Source organism: Sapajus apella, unplaced genomic scaffold (assembly GCF_009761245.1).
Source record: "Sapajus apella isolate SASKATOON/1434 unplaced genomic scaffold, GSC_monkey_1.0 scaffold10, whole genome shotgun sequence".
NCBI lineage: Eukaryota > Metazoa > Chordata > Mammalia > Primates > Cebidae > Sapajus > Sapajus apella.
This window is the reverse complement of record NW_022436950.1, coordinates 41,377,524-41,401,708: the sequence shown is the minus strand read 5'-3', so window position 1 is coordinate 41,401,708 and position 24,185 is coordinate 41,377,524. Positions and strand designations below refer to the sequence as shown.

Below are 24,185 nucleotides of genomic sequence, written 5' to 3'. Positions count from 1 at the left end.
TTTGTCAAAATTGTATTAAGTATTAACTGTGATTCATTTATGACTGTACTTCTTCTACAGGATTATAACTAATTCAAAGCAAAGACTGAATGAAAAGTCCTTATGTTTTGCAGACAAGAGAGCACCCATTTATCCTCAGCAAATGAATTCTTAGAGCAAATAATTTCAGTGGACCATTTGGTATAGGGAAGATTACGGAGACAGAAATGTTAATGGCTGGGCAGATTTCTTTCTGGCCCAGGGACCAAAACCCGCTTCTCTGTAACAGGAAGAAGAAATTGTAACATTGTTTTTTCTCCAGTCTACCTACCTGGAGGATTTTTAGCATGTTCAGTAGCATACTTGACATGGCACTGATTTGCCCATGGACTTGTGTTGAGAGCTAACTGGGCAAAAGCTGCATAGTGGGAGCAAGAAAACACAGTCCTAGAAACTTTAAAGCTTTGTGTAGACATGAAAAATATGACAGAAAGTCATCTGGAGTTGCAATGATAATTGGAATGACTCATTGTATAAGTAAGACACAAAAACCAGCAAATAAAGGATATGTAAAATGTGGTGTCTAACGAGCCTTGAAGCCATATTTTCTTTACAATTAGCATTGGTCTGACCATTAGTGATTTGTCCAGGTAAGTAAAATGCTTGGGTCAGAAAGAACCTGCACAGATAATTAAAGCTCTAGAAAATAGGATTCATGAGGAAAATGCAAGGGATTAGGATTTTTGAAATGCAGAATAAGACTGAGGGGCAGCCAAGATGTATGTAGTCTTCAAGAACATAGCAAATGCACACACCTACATTCTGTAGACTGCATTGTAGGGAATAATGGACATAACGCAATATCCTCTAAGATTAGGATAAAGAGAAGAGCTCTACTTTATTTGAAGAAAGGGGAATTTTTATCAAGTCAGAATAATATTAATCTAAGTTTTTCATCTTCTTCAGTGGTAATCCTTTTTGGACTGATTTAGTTGCCACCTTGCCAGAAAACTTTAGGAAACTTCTTTAAAAAATTTCTTTACTCCAATGCATACTCAATCCAGGATGAGTAAGACTTCAACTTTCCAGACCAAATGAATAAGAAAGCCAGAAAGCTTTTCAAGTCTTAATAACCTAATTCTTCTTACAGAATTCTCTCCATCAATTGCTTGATAAATGTCAATTCAATGAAATGACATTCACATTTAGAATCGTGGTAAACTTTTGTTTTCCATATCCTTCAGGATCATTTTTTAAACTTTCCCAAATCTTTGACTTATCGATGACTCATTGTTCTGTCACCCTATTAATGTGTGTTTCCTTTGTCATTCATAAAATGATTGTATTGTTTGGCCTTATGCAAAATGTTGATTAAGCACCTGTGAATGTTTGCTTTATTGGCATTGAGAAAGAAGAGAAAATGATTTGTTTAGCCAAGAGTGAATTATTGCATCCGTTTGTGGCTGTTAAATAATTTAATAGAATTTAAAGAGCCTGTTTTCCCTTGATTAAACAATAGGAAAATATCAGTCTCTGTCTCATCTTGGATACACAATCGGATGTAAAACATCTTTTTAATTTGTCTTTTGCCAGTTTAGGTGTTGATAAGATACTGAGGGATTTTATATTATGCCATTTTTACATTTATGTTGAATATCCCTTTAAACTTGAGATAAGGAAAAAAGTGTTATAAACAATTTTATTTTTAAATAGATTGTTCACTTTTATTATATAATAGTAACCATGTCAAATTTCTAATTGTATCAAGTATCAGAGGGCTAAGAATTATTATTACTAAAAATTTCAAAGAATGTGATTTATTTACTGGAAATCCTGAGATTATTGATACCAACATTTCCCTTGCCTTTGTTAGTTTTTCTCGTAACTAAACTCAAAATGTTGTACATTCTCAAAGGTCACTGCTAGGTACTCTTCTCTTTTTATTCTGCCTTCTTTCCTTATCTTATTTAGCCCCATGATTTCAAAAACCACTAATAACCTGACAGTTCCTAAATCCCAAACTTTTATCTTGAACTCAGAGGTCTATCTTGGGATCTAGTTCCTTATTTACATTTGCATTCTCAATACTCAAGAGCCACTCACAAACCTGTTTCTTCTCTAGACTTCTCTGTTTCTACAAGTGGCTTCTCCAGCCTCTCAGTTGTCCAAACCAGACAACTCCTCAAATAAATCCACTCTCAACTAGAGTGTCCTCACTCTAGTTGAGTATACTCTGATCTCTCTTGCAGTCACTAAGTTGTTACTCTGTTAATTTGTATCCCCAAATCCATTCTCTAGCAGCTGGACATATACATTTAAAAAAAAAAAGTAAGAGCTTTCACCTTTGTCTTAAAACCTTTGTTGAATAAACTCCAGATTTATAAAAAATGGCTTTGACAGCCCCCTGACGCAGCTTCGTTTCATTTCCCTGTTCCTCTCCTATGGGCTTGCTGTAATGGCCTGTGTTAGTGGAGTCTCCTCGGGATCTTCCCATGTTGTTTCTTCTTCATGAAATATTTTACCCACACTGTTTGCCATGGTGGGTCAATTAAATTAAAACTTTTTTCAAAATAATGTTTCATCTTTTAGATCTCATTTAAATTATCAGTAAAAAGAACATTATTTCTTTTTATTCAACATGCAGTGAGGGAAAATATCAATAACTGTAAAACTTGTATTCCTTCCCATAGTGAAGGGTAAGAAAATACAGTAGTAAAATGCAGAGGTAGTATAAACTTAGAGGAAAAACTCCACCAGGAATAGGAATACCTGGGTTTGCCATCCGACTCTGCCACTGATTTATGTTTTTGGCAGGTTGTTCAGTCTCCTGTGTCTTGCATTTTCTCATCTCAAATCTTCAGAGAGCTTGATAGAAAACAAACGTGGAAACCTTTTGAAAGGATTAAAACTTCTTAGAAATGTGAGATGCTCTTACCCTTTTTATTTTGATTTTCATTTTTGAACATAAAGTGGTTTGACTTGGAGGTTCTTAAAGTAGTAATGAACACAGTCACTCTCATAGTTAAGACTAGCTGTCACTTTCTCTCAATTCACACAAGTTATTATTAAGAAACCACCTAAGGATGATAATATGAAATTAAGTGTAGTGAATTCATTATGGATTTGCTTTCTCATTTTTTATAAGGTTTCCTGATAGCAAAGCTAATAAACTTTAAATATGTGGAGGTGTCAAGTCTTTTTTTCTAAGAGATTAATTAGAGCTCAGTCCCTAAGCTATTTGTAAATTACTATACTTTTTCATTGTAAAGTGTTTAGTGGAAATGCTGTTTTAATAAAATGATTATAGATTATAAATGGTTTCATTAAGTACTTTATTTCCCTGTCACTATACCAGTTCTATATAAACAAATGACTTTAATGTTCTCTTTACTGATAATTTAAATGAGATCTAAAAGATGAAACATTATTTTGAAACAAATTTAATTTAATTGACCCAGCATGGCTTGGAATCTTTGCTGCCCATGATCCTTTTATGATTAAATACTAAAGAAGAATGTGTAATGTGAATATTTTTCTTGTATTTCTACATCATGGGAGTCATACTCCCTGGGGAGAAATAGCTTATTCTTTTCAGAGAATATTAGTAGATGTACTAGAAATTTATCCTCTCAGGGGTTATACTGGTCAGTTTCCTCAACAAATGGGAATTCAAAGTCCCTTAGTAAAGCTAATGAATTTGTATAACAACCACACCCTACACACAATTCAAATGTGTGTTAAATATCTTTGTGTTTAGACCAATTGACAGCCTAGAGATCAGTATGTGCTAACTTATAGTCCTGCAAACAACTGTGATGTTTATTCCATTTAAAAAATTGCTTAATCAAGTGTAACTACATCAAATTTCATAAGATTTTGTAAACTTATCTCAGTGCTAAGAAAGCAAGTCACCTGGCAGGCTTTGTTTTTTTTTTTTTATTATTTATTTATTTATTTATTTATTTTTTATTTTAAGTGAACCAACATACAAGGCTATGCACCAGAGCTGGGCACGGTGGCTCATGCCTGTAGTCCCAACACTTTGGGAGGCTGAGGCAGGAGGATCACTTGAGCCTAGGAGTTTGAGAATACCTTGGACAACATGGCAATACCTTGTCTTTACAGAGTTAGAGAGATAGCTTAGAGTGGTTGTGCATGCCTATACTTTCAGCTACTTGGGAGGCTGAGGTGAGAGGATTGCTTGAACCCAGGATTTCAAGGCTGCAGTGAGCCATTATCCCACCACTGCACCCCAGCCTGAGTGACGGAGCAAGACCTGGACTCAAAATAAAAAATATGTACCAGAACTGAGTATTAATATTTCACCTGAATTTGGCTCAGATTTACATGGGCTGAGAACATTTTTTGTTTTAGTTGCCGTTTTTTATTACTTGTAATTATATTCTCATGCTGCAGATATTCTCAGGAGGCAATAAGCCTGGTGGTAATTGAGCAAATTTAGTTTTTTTAAATATGTTGACAACCATATTTTTCCTGAGAGTACAAAAATGATTCAGAAAATATCTGCCATTTTAAGTAACATTCTGGGTGGAATATTGCATTCATTAGTTGAATGTCCTGAGATTTCCCATGTTAAATGTAGAGTTAAGTATGATTAGCAGAAGAGTGTTTCAAGTGGCAGAGATGGGCAGAAATTATTTTGTGGAGTGAGATTAGCTGAGTTCAGTAAGGACCCTTCATTAAGGAAGAAATAAAGGAATGTGGGTTAGAAGACAATGAAAGACTTTTTGGTGAACTATCATATATTTTCTGAAGATTTGGGAGTGTGTTAGGAGGACAGAATGCAAAGGCAAATTTGTAGCTACATGTCTAGACATGAAAATAGAGGGATAGGCCAAATTCACCTGATGGAGATCTTTTAAGGCTACATATTTTCTATTTGATGATTGTGGTTGAAAAATTTTCAATTATTAATAGTATGTATGCTCTGAAAGATAAAAGACCTTTTAACCTATATGGAATTCTTGCTGAGCCCAATATTTTGGGATATACTTAAATCCTTATTTAATATAGCAGATTTGAATCTCATTATAAGTGGAGTGCATTTAATTGAAATCAAATTGATTTAAACATCTAGTAAGGAAATCTCAAGTTTAAACTTCTTTTCCTTCTCTGGGAACATTCATATGCTTACATTTACTCTCAAACCTTAGAGACAGAAAAAGTTTGATTTAAGAGAAGATATACTATACATTGGCATTGAAATTGACTGTTTAAATATTTGAGACTAATTTTACAGATACATTATAAAACTGAATTGTGCTTTGGACATTCTTTTTACCATAGGATAGCTAACCAATATTAGTTCTAAGATGTAAGATACTAAAATAATTTCCAAATATGATATTTAAGGGCTATTTTTCCATATTGTATTAGAGGTACATTTACCATTCCCAAGAATAATAAATATTTAAAAAATTGTATTTAAAATAACATCAGTGTAATTATTTAAAAAAAAATAATATCAAAAGAGCTTATTGAAACTCCTTAAACTCCTGGTCTCTTTGAAATTTTAACCATTTTAGTTATGGCTCAAAAAGTTTAAAAAAGATGGATGTCATTAATTTCTACAAAGTATCTTTCTGATAATGAGGTAATTATAGGACTAATGCTTTTTTATTGTCTTTAATATGGAAATGTCATTAATATGTTTTCTCATAATATATGCTAATATATGTTACTTTTAAATAATTGAGCAATACAGAGAAAGAAAATTCCATAATTTTGCTCCCTTTCCCTAGAGATAACCACTATCATTAATTGGAATATATTCTTCCAGACTTGTCATAGGTAAATGGTGAGCTCTCACATTATACTATAAGTACTCTTCTGTTATCTGCTTTTTAAGTACACCCCGCCCCCACACAAACCCCATGCATTTTAAGATTTATAGGTCTGCATCACCCATTATAAGGTCTGTATAGCATCCTGTTACTTGAAATGTACCATAATTTATTTTGCCAGTCCTTACTGGGAATGGATGTTTAGTTCATTAGTTTATTCTTTTAAAAATATCAGCAGCATGGCAGTGAACCACCTCTTACTTATATCTTTGCTCATTTACTCAAGTACTTCCTTCAGATTTCTTTAAATTCCTAAAAATTAAATTGCTGGATCAAAGTAGATGCATTTTTAATGTTTTAAAACATGTTTTTACATTACCTTCCAGAAAAGTTGTACAAGTTTATATTCAACATACCATTGTATAAAATTTTCATTTCCCTACAATCTCACGTTTTTTTAAACTTTAATAACCTGATAGGCAAAATAGTCATTTTATTTGTGTATACCTTTGTGTATATATACATAATGTATAATTATTTGTTTGAACATCTTTTTTATATATTTTCTAAACAATTGTATAATTTTGTGAATTTGTCTTTTCCAAAATAGTTTGTGAATAATTTTTATAAATTAAGGAACACATGACAAATGTTTTCTAGTTTGAATTAAAAAAAATAATTCAATACAGTTTGAAGTTTCTATATGGTCACATCTATCAGTCTTTTCCTCTATGCTTTCTGGCCTTGATATATTTGTTTAGAAAAGACCTTCCCCACCCAAAACTATACAAATACACTCTTATAGTTTTTCCTATTATTTCTGTGTCTTATTCAATATTTAATCTATTTAAAATTACTTTTTGTTTGACATGAAGCAGAAATCTAGTTTTTTTGTTCAAGTGAATAGTGAATTTGTTAACACTAATAATTGAATAATGTATTGTTTCCTTTGTTATTTAAAATGCCTCTTACAACGGCATCAACTGAAACTATCCCATTGGGCTTTTCATTATAATTTTATTGTATTTGTCTGCTGACTACAGAAGAATTTGAATTTTGTCAATAGTATATTTTTGGTAATTTTAAATGTTTTTATTTATTTAATTTTTCCCTTTCAACTTTAAGTGAAATAAAATTCTATATATAAGTTTTGCACACAACTTATTAAGTTTATTCTTGACTTGTTTATAATCTTAATTACTAATCTGAATGGGATTCTCATCCCCATTCACCTCTGCCATTATGTTTAGAAACAGGTTGGCATATAAGGTAGCTATTAAGTTTTCTATATTTATATTGTATTTTGCCACTATCACTTTTACTAGTTCTAAGAATTTTTTTCATTTAATCTTTTGGGATTTTCTAGGTAAATAGTTATATTTTCTGCAAGTAATAATGATCTGTCACTTTCTTTACAATATTGTACACTTAATTTCTTATCTTCACCTTATTACTTTGGCTTAACCATCCAAAATTATATCAAATATATAAAGTATATAAATAGTAGGCCTTTTTTTTCTTTTTGATTTTTATGAGAATGCTTCTAAATCTTCACCAGTTGGTAAAATGTTTCCTTTAGGATTCTGAAATGGTTTTGATTATGTTAAGGAAGTTCTCTTCTCAGTTTACTGAGAGCTTTGTTGTGAATCGATACTGTAGTTTGTCAGATGTCTTTGGGATAGTTTTAGTTATGATCAATTGTTTTTCTCTTTTAATCTATTTACTTGTTACATTACATTGATGGACTGCCTCAGATTGACTCATTCCTACATTCCTGGAATAAACTTGACTTTTTGAAGAATATATTTCTTTAATACATTGCCATATTTTACTTATTTTAATGAAAAGATAGATATATAATGCACTTTTCTGGAATTGTATCAGATTGTGGTCTATGTTTTTACAGAGTGCTTTAGTGTGTTTTATTTCCTTTTTTCCTTGACATAGCCCTAAGAATTAGGCTAGGAATTATATATTTTTTTTGACAAATAAAAATTATAGATGTAGAAATTTGCTTTGCAAAAAGTCATGCAAGTAAGTAGTAATGGTGGTAAAATTTATTAATCTCTAATCCAATACTTTAGTTTGGAGAGAAGGAATTTAATTAGTTCAGTAATTTCTATCAGTACAATAGTTATGGACTTTGAGTTTTATTATGTCAAATAAACACTATGTAAGCATAGTTTTTATTTTTTTACATTTTTCTAAGTTAAGAGAATAAATTTGTTTTCATTTTGACCATGGAGCCTTCAGTGGGTATGAATGGGGGTGAGGGAGAGTTCACCTTAAAGGGGTCCCTGAGCTAAGAATATTCATTCTCTGAGATCTGCCATCTGTTCCTTGAACATGAGCAGATGCCGATGTTCAGTTAATCAGATGTAATGCAATAAGGATTAAAGTGTTAGATAGTTCTAACCCATTCCGGAAATATGGGTAAAACTTAAAACCTTTAATCAGATTCATCTTGACGTTCAAGCCAAGTTGGCTATTTGAGCCAAAGCTTCTATATCTCTACGATAACTAATCCCAAAGGGCATATTCTATTATTGTCACAAGAGAGAAAATATTAAGGATGTGTTTGCACATAGCATTGGGTCAAGATAATTGACATTCTATTTTATATGTGGTTCTGGGATCAGTATTGTGGAGCACTCAGAGATGGCTTTAAGGGGTTTGTTGCAAAAGAAATATTCAATTAGCCAGTTCAAAATAATTTAAATGTCAGTTTTACAATACAGACTTAATACAAATGCAAGGAGGAGTCCATTTGTTAATATATATGCCAATTTATTAAGTGGTAGACTAGACTTCTACAAATCTAGAGAAAGGTCAGTTCAGACTATTAATGTATTATTTCTTAAGTTTGAATAAAATTAGGTTTTTTTAAAAACTAAAATTTAATCTCCTTGTCCCAAGTTACATACATTTATAAAATGTTTTCAAAAAGTAAATTTACTGTTTTTAAATCTTCTACAGAAGATTTGTTGTATGAAAAACCTACATGTGTATATTACTGTACAGTACAATAGAATTGATTTCATTTTTAAGAAATACCTCTAGTAGTTATATATTTTAAATGCCCTTTAGTGAAATTTTTAAGTGATGCATGTAATGTGGAGTTTTGTCCTTACCAAATGTTGCACAGAAAACCATAAATTCCTGGAAGTTGACTATTTTTCAAACTATGTCATTAATGAACACTTTATGCTCTGAAGAAATGCTGATTATGTCTCTTATTTCCACTTAAGCTCTATAACTGTAAATGACTTTCTTATTTTTATAAATCACATCTGTTCTGAAACTCAGCTCCAGTAACACTCAATGATAATAAATGGCAAAACTCACATAATATTGAAGCACATTGGGAATTTCCTTTTCAGTTTTCAATATGCTGAATTCAAATTTAGATGACTAAAGAATATATTTGGACTCCAAAGTGACTAAAATCAATGTCAATAATATATTGGTGTGTCATAGTTGGGGGTAAATATTACCATTAAAAACTGAAAAGGCACAACGAAGGAAAAACGATTCTGTAACTCACTACATAGGACACAAAGGGTGGGCATTTTGTCAGGAATGTTCATGACATGAACTCTATTTAATAATGTTTTATTCCTGTTGATATTTTAATTTTTCAGATAAAGTATTTTGAGTAAATGTGCAACATTAATTAGAATAAAATAGAAAAGTATGCATTGATTTGAAAGCCTACCTAACTACATATCATTTTCTGATGAATGCCCTAATTAAGCATCAAGATATATGTTTATACCTGTGAAATAATTGGAGCATTACATTTAATCTCTTGAAAGAGATATATTAGCAATGCAGGTATTGAAAGTATACATTTAGATGGTCTTCATCATTGATTTTCCTTTTAAAGGGCCATTATACCCTGTTTTCCATAAAGAGAATATCCAATTAATCTTCACACTAGAAACAAGAAAGTCAGTGCTGGCATAAGCTCCACCAGGATTCCTGGGCCCTGCTGTGCAGGAGTCTCCTGAGGAAGGACAGAATCGTATCTCAGTCTCCAAGCCCACTTGGTTCTTGGCACCTCTGCTAAGAGTTGCACAGACTACCTATTAATTTTAAATGCATTGTTTTTTTGAGTGTGAGGCAGACATCTGTCTTAGAGGGACAGGACTGATAGCCGCAAGTCGTTCCTCAGAGGCCACTGAATAAATCGTCAGATGACCTTTATTGCTGTCACCCTCATTTTGTTCAAATTGACGCAGCTAAAGCACAGTACTAACAAAACTATGCATTGCATGCAGCAGTGGGATTAGTGAAAAGGACCATGTTGCTGACTAGAAAAATGGAAGTTCACGTGCCTCATAACTGTATATGAAGCAGTGGACTGTGAAGGATACAAGAGGAGATTGGCAAGATTAAAGTAAGAAACAAGACCTTTTCATGAAAGCAGTTGACACCACAAAGGAGTGTAGTACTTCTGTTTAATACGCCTCATCAGCCTTTTATGCTCCTTTGTGGGCTTGGCTCATGAACATCTTTAATGTTATTTAAAGCTGTTTCTTTGTTGTTTATTTAGAAGCATTCTTCATATATTTTTCTCTAATTATTAAATTTGATGAACTTTGTCCTTATTTACTGATTTAATTAGCTATAAAAATTCATACATTAAAATTTATTCCAGACAACATTACTGTTGGGATTAATGATTTTTTAAAGAATAAATCACTTGTACAATGCATAGCCCAGAGTAGGGGCTCAGTCAATCGTTGTGTAAATGAAAGTTGTATTTGAAATAATACATGGGATGTGTATAATAAGAATCATTCTTGCAGAAAAATCCTAACTGGATGGAAACTATGCCAAAGAAGAGCTTCAGATAATGACTTTTATTTAGGGTGTCACTTCTTAATGAGTTCTAATGAGCAAATGATTGCAGTGAGGTACAGCACAGTGGAAGATTCTTCTGTTTAACAAAACAAATCAATGGTACTAACTACCCACTCTGAAATGAACTCTTTTTTTTCTCTGCACTCTATCACCAGCTTTGCCTATAGAACATCAATTATTTTTGCTTTCAAGTGAAGAGAGTCATTTCAGAGATGTGCAAAATTGAGAGGGTAGCTGTCTGCCTATCTTTTAATTAGTATCCCATCCCCACCACAGCATATATATCAGAGTGGGTTTCCTAAAGAAATGGCTTTAGTGTGTTTTAATAAATGAGTCACCTTTTATAAACAAAATTTAATGTTAAATTCAGACATAGAACTTCACTTGGCTAGAGATATTTGCATGCATACACTTCACTTTGCCTTTAATCCTGTTGACTTAGAAGATGGTGTAGAGAACAAATGCTTTCTTTATTGATCATAAAATAACTGTTCAGATTTTTACTAATGAGGGACCTACTAGGGAAGGCCAATGGTTTACAGAGCTTGGGTTATGCTTCAGCTACTTCTCAATAGTGGCTATTAGGACTGCTACTCCCATTGCATCACACAGTGACATTGAGTAAGCCACATGGTGTTAACCATAAATAAGTGCATCACCTGTTTGTGACTTTGCATTAAGTAACTGGAGTTGACCATGGGAATATAACTTGGGAAATTTTAATGTGAAATTAATGGTACAATTATACGGTTGCAAACTTTCCTTCTCTGAAACTTGAAGGCAACAGATATAGTGATGATCCCATCTCCCCCACTTCCTTGAATTTTGTATGAAGAGTTAGGCCTTGTGTATGGGTATGGGTTTTCTGTAGACTACTTAACTTCCAAACATGGATGTGATTTTGGGCATAGGCCTGTTGGAAAGGCAAAGTGTATGCATCAGAACTGAATTCCATTCTGTGATCACAATCCAGGTGAGTGGGGTCAGCATTTTTGAGGATAGCCCTCTCCTGGATATATCACTCTCTGCCTCTGCCTGTTGCTCCAGTCTTATTTGGGGCCACTCTGTCTCTCACTTAGTATATGGTAGCCATCATGGCTTTTTTTTCCCACTGCAAGACTTTTGTTCTTTCCCTGAAACCCTTTACTCTCAGCTCTTCTCATGGCTGCAGTTTAGGTCGCAGTTCTTTTTCTATCCTCAGCATCTTAAAAGGAACATAAGACATTCTCTTGTCAAAGTTATCAGTAACTGCTTAACTGCTAAATTCAATAAGCTGTCTTCAGATCTTATTTTCCAGCACGCTTTTCTTTTAGTCTTGGCTTCTGTGAAAGCTCATATCCTGGTTTTCTTGCCCCTCAGCTCTTTTTTCTTTTAGGTCTTCTCTCCTGCCCTGCCTCTGGTGTTCTCTGGGTTTAGCCCATCTCCAAATATTTTTATTTAATAGGTGACTCTACTATGCTCAATGTTCTGGTTATCCCTTTACAGCTATAATTTCCAACACTGAAACTGCAGCCCAGACTTCTCCCTGGAGGCTTGATTCATATATCCAACTTTCCACTGGACACCTTCACCTAGATGGCCCATAGTCATCTAAAATCCACCATGGCCCAAAGTAAACTTAGTTTCTGCTTCAACTTCACATCCCCTGATATTTCATATCTCATTTAGTAAAATTTTCATTGACTTCTCACTCAAACCAAAAACCTAGAAGCCTTCCTCTACCAAGTCAAGAAGTTCTTGTTTCACCTCATGTTTCTTGATATTTCCCACTCTTCTTCATCCTTTTTATTAGGAATCTACTGCAGGCCGTCACCATCTCATTATTGTAGTGCTGAATGAAATAGTCACCTACTGTACCATCTTTAATTTTGTCCATATCAAATCCCTTTAGCACATATGAAGAGTGATAAATCTAAGATAAAAATGAAGCCTTATCAGTTTCCCCTAAACTCTGTAATGTGCTAGCCTCTATCACAGAGTAGGTACCTATTCTTGTTTGTCAAATGAATAAATGAAGAGTAAGACCAGAGGCCTCTCAGTATCCAAGGTTGGAGCTTATCTGGATTCTAGACTGTATGTTGTCTACAATCCTTTGTGAATTTCATGTATCAGCCAAATTTTTGTTTCTCAGGTTTCTTGGAACTTCACGAAACCAGAATAAATAGCATCTTTTTATAGTTTATAGGTGGTATATAAGGAGAGATAGGTTCCCTATGGTGAAAATCAAACCCATGTGCCTATATTCTTATCTTTTAGTATAATCTATTAAATTTTTATTACTAATTTCTTAAGAACACTTGTGAAATATGAATCTTTCCCTCCCTTACACCATGTAGCTAGAGTTCAGTGTTATGCAACAAAGATTCCTTCTCATCACAGTTTGACAACTGGTGTTTTGATTTTTAGTCTTTAGAGTTGTGTAAATGTGTTCTAACAAAGAAACATTTTAGAACTGTTTGCTTAAAAACAACTTGCCAAAACACCAAAAAATATATGTGATGATATAATTAGATGTTTAAACATATTCATCAGGTCAAAGGCAGGGAAGCTTGGGCTTGATATTTCCTTTACTCACTTTTAAATTTTCGTATAATGCTTCAGTATGCATTTTTCCCCTGTGTGTTAAGATATACATAACATAAAAGTTACAATTTAACGATTTTTAAGTGTATAAGTATACTTAAGTACATAACCATTTTAAAATGTATAAGCATTAAGTACATTCACATTTTTTGTGCTATTTCAGTATACTTTTTTCCTTAAATTACATTGAAATAATTCAATATTTTCATGATTGAGACCCAAAACTTGCATTGAATAAGTAGAGTTGTTTTGGGGCTTATCAATGAGCTTTTAAGAAAAATAATTTTGTTTGTTTTATTTTGGTTAAGGAACTTGCAGTATAGCTAGCCTTACTGGGCTTAGGGAAAGCAAATGTCAATGGAAATTTATGGAAACATGTTTGTTAATTTGGTTTATATGAACTTTGTTTCCAGTTTTAGTTTAATAAAATATATTAAGGAAGCTGAAAATCTTTTACTGTTGTGAAGAGTCTCATTTAATCATGATTGATATCCTATCATTCCTAACAGTAGCAGGTAGGCAACAATATTGTAGAAAATAATTAAAACATTAAAAAGAAATATGGCCATTTTCCCTTTCACTTTGAAATGATTTCTAAGTTTAGAAATCAGACCTTATAGCATAAGATTAGATAGAAATTATCTTTATGATAGAAATATATTAGAAACAGTGCTCATAGATAAATCAGTCTTGCGTTGTTTTAACAAAAGGGTAAAATATTTGTCTGTTGCTTTACTAGTTCATGAGACTCGTCTTGATTCTGATGATTGAATCCTTTGTAAGGTATTGATTAATTTCAAAAGACAGTAATCCAAAATGTGAAGTATTATTTAGAAATGTTCAGAGACCATATAAAACCAATTTTTTTTTTTTTTAAATTTTACTTATTTAAATGTGATTCCCTTCTTCAGAAATGATAATTTGGAGACTGATGCATAGAATGTTAGGAAGTAGAAAAGATTGAGTTCAATGTCTGACTAATTCTTGGCCTCAATTACAATATAAGGTCAAGCTTTAATTTAGGGGACAGAGGCATGACAAAGCACTATATATCCTAATAAATTTAAAGCTTTTGTTGTAAGCTGCTCTAGGAGAAACTTTGGTTGTGGGGCAGGAGTCAGATGGAGGGGATATTAGTACTTCAGCCTCTTGCTTTAATTACTGTGTGAGGAGAGTTAGCTTTGAAATAAACTGAAAGACCTTGTAGTTTATAAAAATCTCCTGGAAATATGTTATGGTCATTGGAATCATTTAACTCTAATGGGCTAGACATTGGCTGAAACACACCTGAACTGATAATAAACTTGGTTTCTTTTGGAAAGTGCCAAAAGTACCCATCTTCCCAATACATATATAAAATAAAGTTTACTGTTTAACCATTTTTAAGCATGTAGTTGAATTGTGTTAGGTGTATAGTGAATTGAATTGACTCTCATTCAATCATCGTCATAATAATTATTATTTTTTGTATTTACCAAGAAGGAAAACTGATACCCAACCTTCAACTTTTTCTCGTTTGTTTACCTTAATAGTCCTTCTTTCCCACCACCAATTTGCCAAGATCTTCTTGAGGGAATACAGATATAGGGGTGTAGGACTCTGGTGGTGAAGAAGATTAGAAGGAGATTTGGAGTCGTCCATCCTTCCTGTCCACTGAAGCACCATTTCCATCTCCTCTCCTCCCAACCTGGAGAAATATCAGAATCCTGGACCTTTTCCAGTGTATTTTGAATGTACATAATCTTGGCTGTAGTCATCAGCAGACAAGCTAATTATTCGTTCACACATGCTCTGGCCAAGTTTTAGCTCATTTGGAGACTTGTAATGACTTTGGATTCTGTCCTTTGTGAGATGAGAACCTAAGAATCATATCTTTTGACTGGTTCCAAGTTTTAGGTGGGATTTTGATATAAGTTTTATAATCATGTAGGAATTGTAGGTCAAAGCAAGAAATAAGCATTATGAGGCAGGTGGATTCTTTTGCAGGCTAGATATAAAACATATATTTCTTGAAGGCTCGTCATTCTAGGAGGGAATGTCTTGACTTAAGGAGATATTGCAGAGGAGAGCCTTATAAGAGAAAGCTATTCTGACAAGAGTGGTTTTGTTCTTACAAATAAACAGTGGCTCAAGTAGCAGAGCAATAGACTGTAGATAAGGCTAATGTAATATCATACTTGGGGTGTAGGAACCATATACATCTATTTAGAGTAGCATTAATTTCCCATTTAATATTTGTCAGAAACTATTAGAGATTTTATCACTCTGCTGACAGCAATTCTATTTGGAACATAGCTGCCTATATAAAAATGATTTTTAATGTGAAAGCTCTCATTAGCTTAAAAGGCAAGTCAAATGGTTAGCTTTAAAAGCTGAGTCACAGTCTCATTTACCATCACAATTCACAGTTTTCGTCTTTATTTTACTTGGTAGATTAATCCCGTCTCAGCAATGTCATTAGGTGCCTGCCTTGATGGTGTGGAAAAATACACACAAACATCTGATATTTCTGAGCATGTGGGTTGTGACAAATTTAAATGTGTTCTAATAGAGCATCTGTGTATAAATAGCTGAAGATTTATAGATTTTTTTTAACTTAAGGATGAGGAAATTGACCACTATGGGATAATTAAAAATAGCAACTCTGTAAAAGCAGGAGCTAAATTGTTAAATGCCAGGGCACCAACAGGCAATATTCTGTAATCTAAATTGGGTAATTTATATCTTTGCCACTTGAAGATCTGATATATATTGGAGTTAATGAATCATCCCAGCAACATCTCATAACTAAAGCAAATTTTGTTTCTTTTTCATAGTCAGGGTTTTAGTCAACTGAATAATAAATTATCTTGTCTTTTCTTTTCTGAATCTAGGATAGGCAGGCTTATTATAGGTAGGACGAATGAATTGAAGCCCCAGAGAAGATATTCTACCCTGTATTAAAAGATTTCCAATGAAGGATACGGCTCAGACTACTTTGGTTATACTTTTCAGTATTTGAAATAGTAATCTCATGTGGTTGTTTTAAAAATATTTTCAATTTATCACTGAAGATTTGTCTAAAATGTTGAGAAGTCAGGAATTAATTAACTTCTGTATAACACCCAATATCCTGTTCAGTACCTACTCATAGTCCTACAGTTACTGGGTGTATAAGGCAATGTTCCTCTTCCTGTGAAAAGCATAACCTTCCAAGCGCTTACAGTTTATAAAAATTGTCACACACATTTTCTCTTTTGAGTATCACAATGGCACCTTGTTATATAAAAATATTACTAATTCCTATCAGAAATTAAGATTGAGAGGTTAAATGACTCCCTCAAGGTCATATATTTAGGGAGTGGAATAATTACAACTCAAGAACATGGTGGCATGTGCCTGTAATCCCAGCTACTCAGGAGGCTGAGACAGGAGAATCACTTGAACTTTTGAGGTGGAGATTGCAGTGCACTGAGATCATGCCACTGCACTCCAGCCTGGGTGACAAAGCAAGATTCTGACTCAAAAAAAAAAAAGTTATTTTTGCTCCAAGGACAAACAAGGTACTTTGCACTCTGCGTTTTGCTAACTCTTTGGTATGCTTATAAAACTGGGCATGGTAAACGTGCATTACTGTGCTTTTGGAAAATTTGTTCCTGGTACAGTCATGTGAATTGGGATGTGGTTGGGAAGCATCATTAATTGAGTCTGTGGTCAGAACAGAGACTTGTATAAAGAAATATCCAATTTAAGTGACATCAGTCAGATATTCAGTATAAATGAATTGGGAATGATAGACACAGTGGACAGTCCAAGAATGAAGTGAAATCTATCATTTTGTGAGTATTCGGAGGACTGGAACTGTATTTTAGGAAGGATGATGGGTGAGAGGGCCTACATGAATCAACAAGGAAACAGCCTCAAAAAAATAATAAACCTGCTTAAGATACCCTCATCTGAACGGATGAAGTTTGATGCCCTGTTGGTCACAGAAGGGTGAAATGGGCTGAGGAAACTGGGATTCTATAACACTACGATCCAAAAATACTTCCAGAAATGGCATTTGCAAGGTGCAAGTGTTCCCTGTAAAATCTCTGACAAAGGGCTTTGAAACTTAACTTATATTGGAAGAACCTTAAAAAGTTAGTAGAGCCATTCATAATTCTGTTTGGTTTAAGTGCTGCCTGCTAATAACATTACACTGAAATGCAGGAGTGAATTCCTATAATGTTAATTCGAATAGTTTACCTCAGTCTGAAGGTGGGCTCAAATGAGAACGACTGGCTATTGTTAGCTCTCAATTTGACTTTCAAGACACTTCAAAATAGTTTGAGAAAAAGAAAGTGATTTCTAGTTAAACTGTTAAGTACTTTGTGATACAAAGTATGTTCAGGTAAAACCTTTTATTTAAATCAACTTTAAGAGAGACCTCTTTAAAAGGTTGCAAAGTATAAATGAGGAAACCTTTAAAAAGAAATACAGCTTTATTTCTTTTACATATCTGTTGGGAGTTGAGCTAGATAGTTGAGGCACCAGCATGAGGTTCCTAAGAAATCTACTTTAATGAACAAATTAGAGTGATTTGTACTTAATACTTGATGTTGCCGGGCGCGGTGGCTCAAGCCTGTAATCCCAGCACTTTGGGAGGCCGAGGCGGGTGGATCACGAAGTCAAGAGATCAAGACCATCCTGGTCAACATGGTGAAATCCCGTCTCTACTAAAAATACAAAACATTAGCTGGGCATGGTGGTATGTGCCTGTAATCCCAGCTACTCAGGAGGTTGAGGCAGGAGAATTGCCTGATCCCAGGAGGCGGAGGTTGCGGTGAACTGAGATCGCGCCCTTGCACTCCAGCCTGGGTAACAAGAGTGAAACTCCATCTCAAAAACAACAACAACAACAACAACAACAACAACAAAACTTGTTATTTCAAAGACCACACAGACACTTGAAAAATAAGTTTTTTCCTGAACCCGATAATTTCAACTTTCCTAGCAATTTCTCATTTCTGAAAGAGTGAAAAGGTAAATTTTAGGCTAGCTTCTGTTCAAATAATCACAATATGTGAATTGAAGTTCGAAGATTTCATAGAGTGTTACTGAATTTGTCTGTTTTCTAAAGGAAATTGATTCATTCTTTTCAAATTATTTTACAGGATCCTTCAAACCAAAAGTGTGGTGGAAGAAAGAAAACCGTGTCTTTCAGCAGCATGCCATCGGAAAAGAAAATTAGCAGTGCAAATGACTGCATCAGCTTCATGCAAGCTGGCTGTGAGCTGAAGAAAGTCCGGCCAAATTCTCGCATTTACAACCGTTTTTTCACTCTGGACCCAGACCTCCAAGCTCTTCGCTGGGAACCTTCTAAGAAAGACCTCGAGAAAGCTAAGCTTGATATTTCTGCCATAAAAGAGATCAGACTGGGGAAAAATACGGAGACATTTAGAAACAATGGCCTTGCTGACCAGATCTGTGAGGACTGTGCCTTTTCCATACTCCATGGGGAAAACTATGAGTCTCTGGATCTAGTTGCCAATTCAGCAGATGTGGCAAACATCTGGGTGTCTGGGTTACGGTACCTGGTTTCTCGAAGTAAGCAGCCTCTTGATTTTATGGAGGGCAACCAGAACACTCCACGGTTTATGTGGTTGAAAACAGTGTTTCAAGCAGCAGATGTTGATGGGAATGGGATTATGTTGGAAGACACCTCTGTAGAGTTAATAAAACAACTGAACCCTACTCTGAAGGAAGCCAAGATCAGGTTAAAGTTTAAAGAAATCCAGAAGAGCAAAGAAAAACTAACCACTCGCGTGACCGAAGAGGAATTTTGTGAAGCTTTTTGTGAACTTTGCACCAGGCCAGAAGTGTATTTCTTACTTGTGCAGATATCTAAAAACAAAGAATATCTGGATGCCAATGATCTTATGCTCTTTTTAGAAGCTGAACAAGGAGTCACTCATATCACTGAGGATATATGCTTAGATATCATAAAGAGATATGAACTGTCTGAAGAGGGACGCCAAAAAGGGTTTCTTGCAATTGATGGATTTACCCAGTATTTATTGTCATCAGAATGTGACATTTTTGATCCTGAGCAAAAAAAGGTTGCCCAAGATATGACCCAGCCATTATCTCACTACTATATCAATGCCTCTCATAACACCTATTTAATAGAAGACCAGTTCAGGGGACCAGCTGACATCAATGGGTATGTGAGAGCTTTGAAAATGGGCTGTCGAAGCATTGAACTTGATGTAAGCGATGGTTCAGATAATGAACCAATCCTTTGTAATCGAAACAACATGACAACACATGTCTCCTTTCGAAGTGTCATAGAGGTAATAAATAAATTTGCCTTCATTGCTTCTGAATACCCACTCATTCTTTGTTTAGGAAATCACTGCTCCCTGCCGCAGCAGAAGGTAATGGTTCAACAGATGAAAAAGGTCTTTGGCAATAAACTGTATACCGAAGCACCTTTGCTCTCAGAATCCTACCTCCCATCACCAGAAAAATTAAAAAGAATGATCATTGTCAAAGGAAAGAAGTTGCCTTCTGATCCAGATGTGTTAGAAGGAGAAGTAACAGATGAAGATGAAGAAGCCGAAATGTCTCGAAGGATGTCAGTAGATTACAATGGTGAGCAGAAACAAATCCGGCTCTGTAGGGAGCTCTCTGATTTGGTATCTATTTGTAAATCTGTTCAGTACAGGGATTTCGAACTATCTATGAAAAGCCAAAACTATTGGGAAATTTGTTCATTTAGTGAAACAGAGGCCAGCCGCATTGCAAATGAGTACCCAGAGGATTTTGTTAATTATAATAAGAAGTTCTTATCAAGAATCTATCCAAGTGCCATGAGGATCGATTCCAGTAACTTGAATCCACAGGACTTTTGGAATTGTGGCTGTCAGATTGTAGCAATGAATTTTCAGACTCCGGGTCCAATGATGGACCTTCACACAGGCTGGTTTCTTCAAAATGGGGGATGTGGTTATGTTCTAAGGCCGTCTATCATGCGAGATGAAGTTTCTTACTTCAGTGCAAATACAAAGGGCATTGTACCTGGGGTGTCTCCTCTAGCTCTTCATATCAAGATCATCAGTGGTCAGAATTTCCCAAAGCCCAAGGGAGCTTGTGCCAAAGGGGATGTCATAGATCCCTATGTTTGTGTAGAAATACATGGAATTCCAGCGGATTGTTCAGAACAAAGAACTAAAACTGTACAGCAAAACAGTGATAATCCTATTTTTGATGAAACTTTTGAGTTCCAAGTAAACCTACCTGAGCTGGCCATGATCCGTTTTGTTGTTCTGGATGATGACTACATTGGGGATGAGTTTATAGGGCAATACACGATACCATTTGAATGTCTGCAGCCCGGATATCGGCATGTTCCCCTGCGCTCTTTTGTGGGTGACATCATGGAACACGTAACCCTTTTCGTCCACATAGCAATAACTAATCGAAGTGGAGGAGGAAAGGCACAGAAGCGCAGTCTTTCAGTGAGAATGGGGAAGAAAGTTCGGGAATATACTATGCTCAGGAATATCGGTCTTAAAACCATTGATGACATCTTTAAAATAGCAGTTCATCCATTACGAGAAGCCATAGATATGAGAGAAAATATGCAGGTAGGAGAAAAATCCCACACTCTCCTTCCCTTCCCTGCTTATTCCTACCCTTCTAATGTTTTATTAATTATCTGAATTGCAAAATTTTTCCAGAAAGATTGTTTAAGTCTGAGTACAGTGGATCACGCATGTAATCCCAGCACTTTAGGAGGCTGAGGCAGGTGGATCACTTGAGGCCAGGAGTTCGAGGCTAGCCTGGGAAACATGGTGAAACCCTGTCTCTCTTAAAAAAAAACACACAAAAATTAGCCAGGTGTGGTGGTACACACTTGTAGTCCTAGCTACCCAGGAGGCTGAAGTGGGAGGATTACTTGAGCCTGGGAGGTCAAGGATGCAATGAGCTGTGATTGCACCAGTGCCCTCCAGTCTGGGCAACAACAGAGCAAGACCCTCTCTCAAAATAAGAAAAGAAAGAAAGATGTGTAAATCTGTGTACCATTGAACTAAGTTCAGTATTGTCTGTGATAAAACAGATATATTTTATGTTTCTAATTGTGAATGCTAGGTTAACTTTGGACTGAACTAAGATGTAGCAAAATGCTGTATATCCATGCATATATTCTAGTACAAAACAGAATTGATATGTGGAAATGTGCATCTGAAACAATGGGAGTAAAGTAGAATGCACAATATGTGTGTGTAATATATACAAAATGTATACAAACACACACATACTAATTATCAGTATATATAATATTTGCAGATATGAACATGAAAGAGAATTTGAAGTCATATAAAACAAGTGTGATGCCTATTAGGTTATTTTTTAGTTTTAAATTTCGCATAATGACAACAATAATAAATTACTCCCCATAAGAACAAGTAAAACTAAACAAAAAAATCAGCACTCAAACTTGTTGAAAAAATATTTGACCTTGTATTAGAAATGTGATTTAATTGGAAGAACATAGCTTCTGGATCAAATCTACTCCTGTGCTATCTTGAGCAAATTATTTCGGGTCTCTGATCATTAATATGCTCCATAAGGTAAGAAAACTAGTTACACTTATCACAAAATTATTATGAGAGTAAAATTAGAGTATATGGAAATTGCCTAGCCTCAACAATTAGAAATTCAATGTTAAGTTTACTTGCCTTCATTAATGCAGATTATAATCTGAGACAGTTGTAAACTTAAAAAAAAAACCTACTTAATATACTTACTAGGCTAGCGTTATTGAGACGCAAGCAACAACAGATATTTACTGAGTACCTGCAAAGTGCAAAGTGAATATTATTCAATTCAATTTATTTATTTCTTTAACTGATGTGTTTATAATAATCCTTGCCAAAAAACCCTGTTTTCAATATAGAGAATAAACTTGAAAAGGCTAATGCATTTCTCAAATATTGTAAGTTAACAAATAGCCATGTTAGCCTTTTAATCCAGGACTGCAGTATTTAATAGAACAATAGGGTCACTGTAGTTAATAATAACTGTTCATTTTAGAATAACTTAAAGAGTCTAACTGGATTGTTTGCAACTCAATGGACAAATACTTGAGGGGATGCATACCCCATTCTTCATGATGTGCTTATTTCACATTGCATGCTTGTATCAAAACATCTCATGTACCCCGTAAATATATATCAACTATGTACCTACAAAAGTTAAAAATTAAAGAAAATAAATCTAGGATTTCCTAGTACCAAAATCTATGACCATTATCATTCAAATGATGCAGAACCACAAACCCATGACACAGTTAAATACTTGTGGTGGATTGCCTTAGCCACCATTTAAAAATTAGAGTCCAAGTGTCAGCATATTCTATGTCACTTTTTCTGAAATAATTCTAGTACTATTATAAATCCCTATGTTAATTAGTTATAAATCATTTCTACACTTAACTTTATAGATTAGACTTTACATATTTTATATAATTCTTAAAATATGAACTTTGCATATTTTATATTATATAAAAGGAGAGTTGGTTATAAAGTGTATCCAGGTAGCATTGATAGTTCATATTATCTTAACATAAAGTCTTTGGGGTTAAGGATTATTTGGAGTCTAATCAGTAGAAAAATGAAGGTGATCATTGTTATGAAATTCATGAGACACAATAAGTTAGGTACTGTTCACTGCTGGTAAAATGTAAAATAGTCATGATTTCTATTTCAAATGAATTTTTTGAAGACTAACATGGGCAACTGTACCTCTACATGTGTGTGTGTCTGTCAGGCAGTTGCCTTTCTGATGATGTGACAAAGGAATGCCATTGATTAGTCAGATGGAGGGTGGTAAGCAGTAGCATCCTGCTACCTTGAGGGAAAAAGCCCAAGCGAAATGCATTCTAGTATACAACCCCTGGCTTTATGTTTTCCTGATCACCATGATACAAATAAAACATGATATTCATGATCAGCCAGTACTTAGTTGTGTGAATACCCTAGTGCTCTGCTTTGAAAAGCACTTCGTGGCCTCGGGTCCCAATCTGCTTTGCTTTCATGGCATGTTTGTGGTGACTGCTAAAAACTGAGAAAGATGAAGTGTAATCATGAATTAGCTCTCTATACTATCCTTTAAAAATGGATATACTTTTCTGTAAACCTGGGAGTACTGGGGGTGATGTGTCAGGTGGTCAGAAGTGTGATTCCATGTTTCTCCCTCACAGAATGCAATCGTGTCTATTAAGGAACTATGTGGACTCCCTCCAGTTGCTAGTCTGAAGCAGTGTCTATTAACACTGTCATCTCGGCTCATCACCAGTGACAATACTCCTTCAGTCTCACTTGTGATGAAAGACAGCTTTCCTTACCTGGAGCCTCTGGGTGCAATTCCAGATGTGCAGAAAAAGATGCTGGCTGCTTATGATCTGGTAGGAAATTGCGACTCCATATTTTTTATCTGTGTGTGTGTGAAATCACAAATAGCAGGGACTCTTTTGTGGAACTCCAATGAATAACACAGAGTGACCACCTTTGAAACATGGATTGGAGGTAGCATGCAGAGCTGGCCCATTCAGCTTCTGCTAAGTCTCAGTGGAGACCTCTGAGAAAATGACTTGAACCTGGAGCTCCACAAGTTATCAGTGGAAAAGCTCTGCTTCAGCAAAAAATGAATTATTAAACAAACCCTCAGAATTAGGTACATCCGTCATCTAAATGGCTTTAGACTGCAATATAACCATTTAATTGTGTACCTGTGAGAATTAAACATGTCTCAGTGCTGCCTTATGATGGTTGAGACAAAATTTATCTGGAATCTATATTTCTCAGCTAATCCCTAGAATGTACCCCTTATCCTCATGGTCTGAAATGGTTGCTGAGCTCCAGCCACAATATTTGCATTCCAACCATCAGAAATGATGAAAAGAAGGAAGACATAGTTTTTTCCTTT

The 24,185-nt window shown here is 34.7% G+C and overlaps 1 protein-coding gene and 1 long non-coding RNA gene across 4 annotated transcripts in view; one reads left to right on the top strand and one right to left on the bottom strand.

Moving 5' to 3' along the window:
• The window catches only part of PLCL1 (phospholipase C like 1 (inactive)), a 360,477-nt gene that overhangs the window by 280,452 nt on the left and 55,840 nt on the right, over window positions 1-24,185 (top strand). For 2 of the 3 annotated variants that reach the window (XM_032278761.1, XM_032278760.1), the window contains exons 2-3: window positions 18,368-20,842; window positions 23,461-23,664. In XM_032278761.1, the coding sequence (XP_032134652.1) occupies window positions 18,368-20,842; window positions 23,461-23,664 (2,679 nt within the window). The remainder of the gene's footprint in view (window positions 1-18,367; window positions 20,843-23,460; window positions 23,665-24,185) is intronic. The other variant, XM_032278762.1, reaches the window with a different exon arrangement.
• LOC116551987 lies at window positions 3,990-21,684 on the bottom strand. The gene is made up of 3 exons (XR_004269150.1): window positions 21,672-21,684; window positions 4,231-4,236; window positions 3,990-4,091 (listed from the first exon to the last, which is right to left on the bottom strand). It is a non-coding gene; the product is annotated as an uncharacterized LOC116551987 (long non-coding RNA).